The sequence below is a fragment of the Acomys russatus genome, chromosome 9 (genome assembly GCF_903995435.1).
Source record: "Acomys russatus chromosome 9, mAcoRus1.1, whole genome shotgun sequence".
NCBI classification, from domain to species: domain Eukaryota; kingdom Metazoa; phylum Chordata; class Mammalia; order Rodentia; family Muridae; genus Acomys; species Acomys russatus.
Window position 1 is genome coordinate 29,856,682 of NC_067145.1, and position 13,890 is coordinate 29,870,571.

At 46.1% G+C, this 13,890-nt stretch overlaps 1 protein-coding gene across 1 annotated transcript in view; it reads right to left on the reverse strand.

Annotated features, from left to right (window-relative positions):
- Positions 1-13,289, reverse strand: part of Ice1 (interactor of little elongation complex ELL subunit 1) — a 46,212-nt gene extending 32,923 nt beyond the window's left edge. The window contains exons 1-7 of the mRNA XM_051151061.1: positions 12,988-13,289; positions 6,672-6,730; positions 6,188-6,222; positions 3,772-3,790; positions 3,000-3,111; positions 1,293-1,369; positions 349-386 (exon numbers count right to left, since the gene is read on the reverse strand). Coding sequence (XP_051007018.1) covers positions 349-386; positions 1,293-1,369; positions 3,000-3,111; positions 3,772-3,790; positions 6,188-6,222; positions 6,672-6,730; positions 12,988-13,068 — 421 coding nt within the window. The 5' untranslated portion in view covers positions 13,069-13,289. The remainder of the gene's footprint in view (positions 1-348; positions 387-1,292; positions 1,370-2,999; positions 3,112-3,771; positions 3,791-6,187; positions 6,223-6,671; positions 6,731-12,987) is intronic.
- Between the last annotated feature and the right edge of the window lie 601 nt (positions 13,290-13,890).

A 13,890-nucleotide genomic window follows, 5' to 3' on the forward strand; every position in this document is an offset into this window, starting at 1 on the left:
TGCTTTTGTAACAGTGTTTATCACAGCAATGGAACCCTGAGTAGGACAGCACATGAAGTGGCAGCCTTTTCTAGTAATCACCAATTTCAATTGGAAAAAAGAAAGAAATACCTAAAGTTGAACCACTGCATTTCTTTCCATGCCGCCTGTTTTTACAGCAAAGGGTTACAGACAAGAGAAGGAATGTGAGCACTAGCACACACTCATGTGCACACCCTGAGCTGACGACTGAGGAGAGTGGCACACACCTTCTCCTAGCATGCCCTCTGACACTTCACAGCCTCACGCTCACCCCGGGTCTCAAGGACGGCATGGCTCTGCTGGCCAGTGAACAAAAGCTGCACTTACCTTCCAGCCTCTTCACCTTGGCCTCCAGCTTCTTCTTCCTGATAATAAAGCCCTTTGAGTTAGACAGCAAAAGAAATTACAGTTCATCGCATTTTTTAATTACTAAGATTTATATAAGAGATTTTCACTCACAACTAGTAGCACATGTCAACTAAATTCCCAGCAGTTCATCTTATGGTAGAATGAGGCTGGGAAAGAACACTATACCATTTAATGTGCAGTATTTGTAAAATGGGTTTATAAAAACCTGACTTCTGTTGAGAAACACAAAATGGGCCTATTGAGTCTTTGCCACAAACACACATGCGAGCTCTCTTTTGGAATAGTAAATGTCATCTCTGGACTGTGCCCAAATGATCTGTCTCCTGGGTCATGCAGCCCTGACCCACCACTGTCAGGAGCATGCAAGTGAGCAAGGGAATCAGCAAGGTGGAGGCTACCCTGCTGTAAGACAGATTTCTCAAAGTAAAGAAGCCAAGAAGCTCAGGAAAGTCACTGAAACGTGGCCATGTCACGGTCCCAGCAAGCAGCAGCATGTACAGCTCTACAAGTGTTTTTTAAGTGGTATAATTAGCAAGATGCTTTTAATAGTCCATTTCAGTAACAGCAACAAAGGCCGCTCTGCAGTGAGACACTGCCATCGGGTGATACCTGTAAAAGACCAGTGCAAAGACAGGAGGCCCAAGACTGTAGTTCAGGTGCAGGTCATACATGATAAAGTAAGTATGGTTAATACCGCTGTGCAGCCCCTCAGCACCAGACAACCTTAGTCCCAACAGTGCTGACCCCAATGTGACAGTTGTGGAAACTGTGGCTGCTACATTACCCCAAGTTTGCACAACTAATGAACAGAAACAGAAAAAAAAAGAAAAGTAAACCACCATTATTTCCAGATGTTCTAGTATCAAAGATAAGAGCCCCATGTCAATAACACGGCTACTTACTGGGCATCACTTTTCAGGCATTCTTCTTTCACACGAGCATATTCTTGGTGAGTGTTCTGATACAGCTTCAGAGAACTCTAACAAGGAAACAGGAAACAAACATCACCTCAAACGGTCACTGACCATAGTCCTCGTTTGCTTTACCATGAGCTAAACTTTCTGGAGTGCACAGCCAGAACCCTCAGCAAGGCTCAACAGTCGCTCAGTACCCCTACAAACAGGCTAGGTCCCCAACGGACAGAGCTGGCAGCAGAGCAGAGCAAAAACTACTCAATTCCAATCCGCAGCCCCACTGGCTTAAATACCAGACCGCTAGTACATTCATCTCAGCAGCTGCAACAGCCGAATCTAAGCTGACAGTACACATTACCGGTGTGAGGAAATGGAAAACAAGTTGCTAATCAATATTAACTGGGAACATATATGAGCACTGACTCATCTACCATGATGGCCCTATAGGCTAAGATGACATTGTGTCCATATGTAGACTGTACACAGCATTTCCCTGACTAAAATTAAGAGCTCTGAGAGGCAAGCTTCATCAAGCCCTCTTCACGAAGGATTTGACAGGATGGCTTATCCTTGTAAGTCATGGCCACTGAGTGACCAGAGGGCCTACACCTGAGGTCTGACTCCAAGGTTCACACTTCCTTGAGGGTATACTGTGGACATTACGTGACCAACAGTACATAGGGCTGAACACTGTGATTGGCTTCTTAACCTTCACTGCTGTTAAGCCACAAAGAATTCCTAGAGAAATATATCCATCACCCCATATGTGAAAAGCCAGACAACCGCACATCACTACTCAAACTACAACATGAGGAATCAGACAAGGTAATGGGAGAGCAGCAATCTCCCCTGAAAAGAGCCAACAAGGACACAGGGTAGGATGACCATACACAGCACCACCTCTCCTCGGGCCATCCCCCTAGCTATGGGATACAGATGCTTCTACATGTAAACTCCACAGGCGCATGCCTAGACTCCTGTAAAGGACACCAGCATGCATACAGGAAAACATTTACAACACTTGGAGCTGTTCAAGGGCTTGACTGTGAAGAAGAGAGCCCGTGAGAGGCCAAAGTATCAGTTTCTTATCCGAAGCATCTTCTCCTAAGGCTCTACCTCCCTCAGATAAGGCCAAACACTCACCTATAAGAGTCTGTGACTAACGTGTGAATGAAAGCTGCTCTCTGGCCCTCATGACCCTGAAAAACTACGGAGGCAGAGCATGGCCACCAAAACGCCAAGACCATCCATATGAACTGGCTCAAGATCCATGAGCGGCCCTCAAAGGATGTGTGAACTCTACCACAGCACAAGGCCTGAGAGCTGAGCTGAGGCTAGACCAGCAGTACTAGGGAAACCCAACTGCCCCACACTGTCACACAACCCTCCTATCACTACTTCTGAATGTACACGTTATTTCCCACTTAAGACACAAAAAATATTTTAAATAAAAAAAGAGGGACTACTCAGAAAACATAAAAGCCACAGCAATTCACATCCAGTCCTCTCAACACTTGTGAAGAGTTCCACACATGACTGCAAAGCCACACTTCAGCTGGAGTGGAGTGCCCCATGAGGACAGACATGGAAGGGTCTGCACTCGCACCCTTGGCAACAGTAAGAGTTCCTCAACCCCAATCAGCAAGTGCACAGGCCAGTCCTAAGGCTGACAGTGGCCTCCACAGGAAAGGGCACCTTTTTCTCCTCCAGTTCAGCTTTTAAGGATCCCAATTCTTCTTGACACTTCTGCAGTGGGGAGATTTTCTGAAGCATCTGCTCCACTTGGTGATGCAGTGTGCTGTTCTCTCTGAAAATGGACAAGGTGTTGGCATTACTGAGCAAAAACAACTGGAGTGTGTCAACAGATACTCACTTTAAACACATTTTTGCCACTCACACCAAACATTAGACTGCTTTTTATCTTTCAGGCATAATAAACCTTTTAATGAAACTATCAAAAAGCAACATCAGAAACTATCAGACAAGCATGAACACACAGGAGAAGCCGAGGACGGTGTGCCAAGCACCTGGCACCTACAGCATTCATCTTCTTCCTATCTGTTGCAATGAAGTGATACAGCATCTTGCAATCTGATTTATAACCCCATGCTGGCTTCTAACTGATAACTGTTGTCAGTCACAACACAGCACTACAGATTTAGTGGCTTTATTTTGTTATAAACAACACAGATTGCATCAAACCATGTAACTGCGTGGGCAAAAGTAACAGAGAACGTCAGCTTCCGCTCACACTGTAATCAACAGTTCCTGAAGCAAACCGCCAGGATGCAACCTGAAACCTACACAATCAATACATTTGATAGGACAATGCAAATCTGCTGGTAAGAGAGCATCTAAAGCAGTTTAATCTAAGGCAGGTCTCCCAGGCTCTAGCCTACCACACATCCACCCCTACCCAAGAATTCAGACAGGTGTTAGCAGCAGATACGAAAGCCAGGGAGCTTACCTTCTTGCAAACTGCAGCTGTAGAACTTGTTAAAGAAAACTCAGAACCTTTATCTTCTGGAATTTGTCTGAGATGGTCATTGTGACCACATAGGCTGGACCACAATGCTACACAATCTGCACACACCTGCCCCTAAGACTGCTGAGCCTGCATCATTCCTCCTTAAAGTATGAAGCTGTGGCATTGTGAATAAGAATGGCCCCCATAGTTCATATATTGGAATGCTTAGTTGTGAGAGAGTGGCTTATTTGAGGACTAGAAGGATGAGGAGTATGTCCTTGTTGAAATAAGGCATGGCTTTGTGGAGAAGGTGTGCCATTGGGGTGGGCCTGGTGGTTTCAAAAAGCTCACCCTAGGTCCAGCATCTGTCTCTCACTGGCTCCCGTCCCTCTCTCCCTCCCTCCATCTCTCCCTGCCTCTGTCATTCCCCCATCTGCCTACAGACCAAGATGTAGCTCTCAGCTACTGCTCCAGTGCCTGTCTTCATGCCACCATGCTCCCTGCAATGATAACAGAGTAAACCTCTGGAACTGAAGATACACCTCCAATTAAATATTTTCTTCTCTAAGAGTTGCCTTGGTCATGATGTCTCTTCATAGCAATAGAATAGTAACTAAGACAGAACTCAAGTCAAAACATCTGTTTCTCTACTGAAGTCTTAAATAAATGACTAACTAGAATTACCAGGACTAAGACTAATACTGATGGAAAATACTTTTATTTCTGTACATATTAGAACCCTCAAACTCTCTTTCATTTCTCAAACAGTCCTGCAGACAAGAGTTAGGATTCTCAAGGCCACTGGGGACTCCATGTCTTCTCAAGGCCATTCTCCTGCTCCCACAGTGGCTGCAGTTCCCTAAGAGGATGTGCTCCTCTCCTTCTGAAGAAGCGTGACAAGGGGTCCAATTAGGAAGAAGCCCCATTAAGCCTAGGACACTGGCACCCTAGGGGTAGAACAGCCACAGCTTTGAGCTGTAAAAAATACAGATTTAGGGCTAATGCCAAAGTGTTTTAAAATTAGTTTCTGTAGCTGAAGCCAAATATCCCATCACAAAACAAATCTCTATATCTCAAGACACAACTGCAAGTTTTATACATTTAAAGGAACTGTTCTGGTGTGAGAGATGTGGCTCAGTGGTTAAGAACAAGCACATGGCTCTCCCAGAGTTTCTAGTTCAAACCCTAGCACTTACAGCATGTGTTCAAAGCCACCTGTAGTTCCAGTTCCAGAGTATGCCAAGATGCCCTCTCTTGGCCAACATGGGTGCTGCACTCATGTACACACACCCACCCAAGACACATAATTAATATGACAAACCTTTAAGAAAAAGAATCAATTTATTTTAAAAATTTGCTGGGGAAATTTTAGAAGATGAGACCACGCACATGAGATTAAGATGTAATCACCATTTCTCTAGAAGTGCTGAAGGCTCATTGCTCTAACAGCGCTCAGCCTCCCACCTGTTACTAGTTCACATCAACAGCTGTGATAACTATTTCTAGACAGTGCCTATATTCAACTCAAGGCTCTGTTCCTAAAGTCCTATTGCACTTTACACTTCAGCAGATAAATCACCTGCAGGAACTGCCAATGACTTTTATTTCAACAGGAAACTTAGGCTCTAAAGTCACTCTGACAAAGACTTTTAGAAAGCAGCTCAAACAATCTGTGATCCCAAGGTCAGGTGCCACAACAGCTAAGCAGCTGGCTTCACAGCCCTGTAGAGACTGCAGACTGGACCTCTGCAAGAGCACATCTGCCCAGCAGCATCTGCCCAGCACTGGAGAGAAGCCCAGTCTCCACAGGTCTTTATATGTTGATATTTGGGGAAGAAATGTTATTATGTTCTTGTGAGAGAGATCGAACCCAAGGCAGCTGTTACTAACAGATGCAGCAGAGCCAGCTTTTTCCTGCTGCTGAAATCATCTGACCATGTTAACTACACTATGGCGCTTGCTCAGCCCTTGCTGAGCCAACGGTGAGTGTAGGCTGAGAATTGTGTCACAAATGTAAAATTGCATACTTGTATAATTTGTGGATGTACATCCACATTAATGCTGTGCAATAAGAACAAGATCGATTTCCTAACCAATCAGCAAGGACCACTGTAGCTATGCTGCTGCATCCATAAGCCAGATGTCACACCACATATACGAGGAAAATTCACTCATTAAAACACTGAAGACCCAAAGAAAATCAGAACAAGCAACAGAAACAAGAGACAGCTAGGCCACTTCATTTAGGATGCCCGTTGCACACCCATTGCTCCCACACGGAAAGGCCTGTTGTTGCTGTGCTTGTGTGGCAGGCTCCCATTAAGCCAACAGACACTGCTTTGAAAGATGATTGTTACGAAGGAGGGCCTCCTATCCTGAGTTATTACCCCCAAAGGGAAAAGCAAGTAAAGGATATCATCACATTTCTTCTGATATTCTGTCAGCAGGTTACTGCAAAAGAGATAAAGAGGAGTTAGATCCTGTGTCATGGCACAAGTGTACCACAAAGAGCTATGGCTCAGACCACCCTAGGTGGCCTCTCCCCTTTGGTCCCCAGAAACAAAAGCATGCTAGGCTGACATCACCTTGATTCCTCAATGCACTATAGAGGAGTATGAGCTTTTAATCTAAAATACGACACTATCAGGAAATATTAACAAGAATTTTAACAGTGTAGCATAAAATAGTAAGGGAATTTGACACCCAGAATACATAACAATTTCAGAGAGAAAGAGCTTTCAAAATCCAATTTGGTAAAAATATCTTTATACTAAAGGCCCGTGAACCACTGAGGCAAAGGATCCAGGGGTTCTACTCTAGCCAGCACCACAGGATACACTGTGGCTTCCAAACCACCGCCCACGTCAGCCAGGTGGACAGACTGGCAAAGATATACTTACTCTGTATTAATAATTTTTTGTTTCAAGGCAATTAATGCTTCAACATACTCATTTAAGTTCTGAAAGAAAAAAAGCTACAGTCAGGTATTTATGTTTTTATGGCATTTCATTTCATGTAACTAGGACTTATAAAATATAAGTTTCATAAATGTAGTGAATGGAACTACAGAAACAGAATCAGGCAAACCTCCATGTACATTATGACTCCTCTGCAGCCCCAGCCCCTCACCCTTAGAGAGAACTGAAATGATCCTTCACACTGAGGTCAAAGGGCAATAATAAGTTACCGACTTCCTACTACTTCATAGAAACATAAAAGCTGCTAGAAAAATATAGCAAAACAACAAAATTTAAGATAACATGACAGAAGTCAAGTATTATAATGGGGTCAAGATTATGTTAAAAAGTCATTTTGTGAGGATCTGTATTACATTTCAGGGACCAATCAAAAGCTGGCCACAAATCCTGTTAGAAAAGTGAAGATCAAAGTGTTATTGGTTACACTGCCTAGATGTTTCCAGTAACTAAAACACAGACTTTTCTTTTCTTTGGATGACTTCTTTAAATGCCAATTTTCCAACTAATAAAACATTCAGGAGTAACAGCAAGGTCTTAAATACACCACAGTAGCTCTCCAGCATCTAATGCCGACCGATAGGTCTGTGTCAGGGACTATTCTCCACTTTTCCATCTCAACGGTCAGTGTCTTGTCAATCCAGAGGATTCAGAGAGGACAGTAACGTGTCCACTCAAGAGTGTCTATCTTTTTTTGCAGCTCCAGCTTTCCACTCTGTGATGGAAAGTGTTCCTCTGCCATCCAGCAGGAAGCCTGTCTTCCCAAGGTGTCTACTGGACCATGCACACTTGAGGCAGGAGTACTGACCCGTGATGACTCAAAGCATGGAGTGAGGTAACCTGAGCAAACTAATCTGAGGATGGTGTGTATCACCCCAGGCATCAGGGAGCATGGGGTAAGATCCAAGTGCTGGCACCAGCTATTCCTCCATCAGTAAATGACTGAGCCACATGACCATACAACAGTCCAAAAGGCCCCGCACACCCAGCTAGGAGGCAGCATAGGCCTGGCTCTTAATGAACCAAAGATTTCCAAAGCTAAGCTATGATGATGAATGGAAACAGACCAAAGCCTGACTTAAAGTAAACAAAAGCGGAGGAGAAAACCTTACAGGCACTAATACAATGACATGAATGAGGGAACACTGGAGAAGCCAGGTGATGGTTAAAGGGACACTGAGAGCACCCACAAAATCAGACACAGGGACAAGTCAGTCACTAGGATGTCTAAAGCAGCAGAAAACACATGCCCATGGCAAGTTCATAGTAATGTTCACAGCAGCACTGTTGACACTGCAAACAGAAGCATAAACTTAATCTCATTAAAGGACGAATGGCTAAGCCACCCATAACTGATGATGAAAAGCAATGAGATTTGGATTACTGGGAAGATGGGAGAGTGTATCCCATGAAGGAATTTCCAGAGAGGTTTGACCAAGAGAGGAAGGCCTGTTCTGAATGTGGGCAGCATTGTTCCATGGGCTGAGGCTTAGACCGAATGGAAAGGACTAAGCAAGCTGAGCACGAGCACTGAGCTCCCAGCTCCTGACTGCTGGTGCAGTGTGCACACACGTCTGTGCCACACTTCCCCCGTGGACTGCATCCCCTCCCCCCAACCATGAGCAAGACAAGTACTCCTTAACCTATTGGTGCTAAGTGTTTTGTCACAGTAACAAGAAAAACTAAAAGTGGAGTCCAGTTACTAAACCTGCTGTGGTGGTCTATGGCTGTTACCCCAGCATTTGGAAATGGTGGCGGGAGGATGGGGCTAACCTAAGCTACGCAGTGATTGCTGAACAGCCTAGGCCAGCTGCATAATAGTCTTTAAAAGTACATATGAACTAGAGCAAAGAAGGAAGAAACCACGAAGAAACACAAAGGTGCCAATCTACCTTAGAGCACAGCTGAAGTCCTGTGCACAGGGAAGATGGGCAGCCAACATAGGTGTGGAGATAGGGGTAACATGAGTGTACCACCCTCAACTTCCAAGATTACAAATCTAGACTAAATGTCTTCAACTACAAAACAGGGAACAAATTCACTAAGGACAAGAAGGTTCATTTTCAATTTCATATAATATAAGCAATTAAAAATGGTGTCTTTTGGAAAGATGATATGGGCAGGCCTCCAGGTTGTGTTAATAGGACACTGTTAACAGTTTATCTCTCAACGTTGAAGACATATAACTCTGGCTTAGAGAAACCAGAGGGGGGGCGGGACTTAAAGCCACAAAACATAACACCCTAGAGCAGTGGTTCTCAGCCTGTGGATGGAGACCCTTTTGAGGATCATATGATTTTTTCACAGGGGTCACCTAAATTATAGAAAAACACAGATATTTAAATTTTGCAACTCATAACAGTAGCAAAATTACTGTTATGAGATAGCAAGAAAATAAGTTTATGGTTGGGTCACCATAGCACAAGAGACTGTATTAAAGGGTCACAGCATCAGGAAGGTTGAGAACCACTGCTCTAGGGAAAGGAGAGCCTTCCACATTACCTGTTTCAGCCCTTGTACTAAGCCCAAGGCCTATGTGTATGCCCGATATCCTGTGTCACCATTTGGACACTGCATTGTTCCTAACTGAGCATTTTTTTTTCCTCCTCTTCCAACCCAGGCTTATTTATGATATTTGGAACTGAACTCTCTGAGTAGTGAGATTAGTGGAGTATGGGAGGTTGAGGGGGCCCTCTGCGTCCTTCTGACCCACAGTCCTGTGGGCAGGTGGGATCCACTGCTCAACAGTTCTAGGGAAGGGCATGGTGCTCTCTGAAAACTGTTCTCTCAGCAGTCACACTTTCTCTCCTGGAGCCTCTACAAGATGAGGATCCTTTAAGTGAAATACTTCTGAGTAGTTTCCTGTTCTGGGGAGTATCCACAGCTTTTTTATGTGCTGACCAACTCTAATGCAAAGTGCAGTTTCAAATGTTCCCCAAAAGAAAAGCATCTTCCAATAGCCAATCCCCTGGCTTATCCTAAAACTAAGAAACTCAATGCTTGCCTAATTTACATTGGCAACATCAGATTCAGGCCCCACACTGGTTTCCGTGACTGCTGGGCTACAAATGGTAACAAACTACTACAACCCAAAGGTCAGGAGTGCTCTGGGAAGCTATCGTGAGACACTTAAGACCACTGGGAAGCCTTTAGATACATTCCTGACTTAGCAGATAAAAAGACAACTGTATCCTCCATGCTAAAGGAAACGAGAGACAGACAGACAGATGTTCTGCAGGCAAAGGACTATTCAGGTGGGAAAGACTATGTGGACATTTGTCTGCAGGATGGAGAAGTAGAAATGGGTTAAAACTGTCAGGCTTCTCTCCTGGAGAAGTTTAAGCTGCACACAGCAAACTCTTGCTATGGTGATGTCCAGTCATCTTTCTCCTCCCAAGAGGCCAGCAACCTACTTCCTGTGTAAGTCTCTTTCTGTCTTTTCACCCCTCTCCATTCCATGCTTTCCTCTCAAAGGCTCAGCCCCAGCAGCCAGACACTCTTCAGAAGCTAGAGGTTTTCAAAGCTTAAGTGACTCAAAATGCTACCTAATCCTTCCCCAGAAAAAGATTCTTACTATGGACTCAGTTGTCCAGAGAAATCTAGAAACCAGCTTTCACATCCTTGGATGTGCATTAGGACATTTCAGAGACACTTCAGAACCATCTGAAGAATGGCTAAACCTCCCCAGTATAATGTCATTTTAAAACATTTAGCCCCAGATTTCCAGCATCCAGCTTCCTTCTTCTTCCACCACAGGCCACAGAGTTATTTAAAGACTGAAGTCTTGGTACCTTCCACATCCACACATGAGAACCATCCGAAGACTTCTCACACTCAGGAGCCTTGTCGGCTATCGTTCCCTAGAGCTCGGTGAACTCCTTGCTGGCATGCTCTCTCACTAGGTCACACTAGTGAGACAATTTACCTTTCACCTGGGCTTTCCACCACATGCTTTGCTGTGGTGGTGTTAACAGACAAAAGCTTCCAACTCTCAACAGACAGGAAGTAGGCACAGAGCCTCCTGGATGCTCCACCATCTGCTGGGGACCCATCTTCCCAGACTCACTTTGCAAATTAAAGACTTGTTCCAGAGACAGAACTCACAGCTGCCTCTGGAACACTACTGCCCTAAAAAGCCCTTTTAAAAGCTCACCTCCCCTTGTGAGGAGCCCAGCCCTGGGACTCTTTCACTGTCTATGGCTGCTTTCACACCTCAATGGCAACTAAGCAGGTGTGAACAAGTTCCCAAAGCACAGCGGTTTATGATCTTGCCACTTAAGGAAGAAAGTTTACATACAGACCAGGCCTATACAGAGCTAAAAGAGCCCCTCCTCTACTTGCTGTTCTGGAGACCAACAGTAGAAGTGTGGCTTGGAGGGGAAGAAAAAGAGGTGCCCTTGGAAAGAGAAAAGTACCCCCTTCTAGCACACAAGTTAGAATTCTTTCTACAGTGAAGGTGGTAAGAAATAAAGATGGTGGGGTCAAGAGAACCAGTAAATGGACTAGATGTGATCTGTCAGAGAAAGGAGGCACTAGGATGGTCTCTGGCTTCTGGCCTAAGTAACTGTTAGGACTCGATGCCAGTGCTGATTCAACAGACAGGGAGTCCCTGGTGGGCAGTGTGTGGAGGCAGCTCTCATGATGGCTAAGAAGTACGGTCTCCACAGCTATTTGTGCAAACACCTGCCCTGACTCACCAGCTCATTTGGAGAACCCTAAGCCCACACGGTGCTGTGTGAGGATCTTACAACTAGGGCTCTTCTTGCTGTCCTGACCTCTGCCAACTCTAACCCTTCAGCCTGGCCTCAACGGCCTTTGTGGTCATCAAAGCACACCAGGAAAGCACCTACTCCAGGCCATGAGGTAGCCAGTAGAATGTTTGTGCCTCCCACCCCTCCAAAAAAAAAAAAAAAAAAAAAAAAAAACCCAAACAAACAAACAAACAAAAAAACAAAAACAAAAACATCTGCAGAACTCATTCTCTTACTACTTTGCTCAAATATGATTTTCTCAGAGACCACAAAATCCCAGCAACCACAGCCTGGTCCTTACCCACTCTTCCCTCCTATTTTTGACTCTGTCACAATGCTTCAAACATAACTTTCCTCTTCTCTTTACATGCATTGCTATAAAACAGCAGTGGATCCCCAAAATGTTCTTTTTGAGTAAATAGGCTCAAAACACAAACAAGAGCATGTCATTCAGAAACTTGCGATAGGAGGGAAGAATTATAACATATCCATCTTCTTTATACAAAAGTGCAACCAAATTTCCCATCTCCTATCCCCAAACAACTAGAATATATGAATCGGCGCAGACACACTGCACTTTGCAATAAAAACCAGGCTTCCACGCATAGCTACCTAGTCTGCATCCCTGATCTCATCACTAACCATGAGACTGCCACAGGCTTTGTTCATCAAACAGCAAGAAACCATCCCACCTGTTAAAATCGATGTCCAGAGCTGCCTTTCGTCGTCCACAGCTGCCACTACCTCAAAAACCCCTCCCCTGGACATCGTCCATTATTTTCTTCCCAATATCTAAAATCCTGTCAAGTCGTACTTGCACGCGTTCATCTTATTAGCATCCACCTGGTTTACCAAAACGTGAACAGCGCTTAGAAGAGAAGGCAGAAAGGGGATGACATGAACCGGGCTAGGGTGTATTCCGTTTTGCCACTGACAATAATAGTTAAATGGGACGCTAAGAACAGAAAGCTGCGACGATCTCCAGAACAGCACTGGGACTATACTGCATCAGTACAAACCCACATAACCCATCCGCAGCGATTCATTGTTGAGAACGCCGCTGGAACAAACTACCGACAAGTACATATCCTTAATGTAATATTTTAACCAGATAACTAACATGTTACTTAACAAAAGCTAAGCTTGATGATATGTTAACCGATAGGTGTAAGCTTAAATGCAAGCTCCCAAATTTTCAAGTCTAGAGACCCGGGCACGCAACATAAATCATAAAACCCTTGCCCCTCAAGCAACAAATAGGACTGCGAGAAGGCCTTCATCCCCAAAAGGAAGATTCCCTTCTCACTTTGACAGCTCGGTTCTACAAACCCTGAGTCTGGGCAGGCGAGGAAGGGATCTTACAGACCACGTTCATTCTGTCCGTCACCAGCATCGCATCGGGTGAAGCAATGGTGGAGTCCAGGAACTAAACAAAGCACGGGCCCCGGCCCCCAAGACAGCTCAAAATGGTCTGCCAGAGATCGTCGTACCTGCTGCAGGGAGGCGCAGCCTTGACACCGCGCGAGGTCGGCTGGCCCGGGCGCCGCCGGGTGCGTCTCGCCGGGCATCATGGTGCTGCGGCCGGGCCTGCAGGGCGCGCGCTCAGGGGCCCGCTGCCTCGGCCCTGCTCCGCCTCCCGGGCCACCGCCAGCCTGGCCGCTTCCCGCCGGGCGCGGGCAGGTCCATGCGTGCGCCGAAGTCCCCGTAGAGCCGGCCTAGGGCTCAGACCAGCTTAGCAGCCTAGGGCACTGGGGAGCGGCGCAGCCCGGAGGGCCCAAGAGCGACGACAGCACACCAGGTCCCCGCCCCACCCGGCCCCGCCCCTCCTCAGGGTTGCCCGCGGCGCCGCCTGATCAGAAAACCGGCACGGAGCTGGACCGCGCAAAGTGCAAATCCCTGACCCCTGTCCTTGGAAAGCTGAGACAGAGCCAGACCCTGCCTCCGGGAACTGTCGGCTCTCTCCCTGCAGCCTGCTGCATTACAGGCTCTGTGTAGACACCTAAATCTTTTCCGCCCCTAAGGGGCGTGGCTTCGGCGTCATTGGCGTGCCTCCCGCCGCGGGAGGGCCCTAGCCTGGGGGTGGGAACGTGTGTGAGTTAATACCTGAGCAGCACTGTTCTCCTACTAGACAAGCTGAGGAAAAACTACAATTCCCAGAGTGCCTCGCAGGGATGGACGGTAAGACTGGGCGCCGCCTAAGTCAACCTCCAAGGCCCCTTCCTCCTAGAAGGGCCCTGCAACGAACGTGTGGGTTCTGTCTGCACACAGCCAACCCCAACGATCCCGCTGAGAGTTTTCCCGGCTACTGTCATGCTTAAGCTGGAAAGGCGAAGAGGACAGATTCTCATTTAGCCTTAAAGACAGCTTGAAAGCAGAGCTTGAACTCTCGCTGA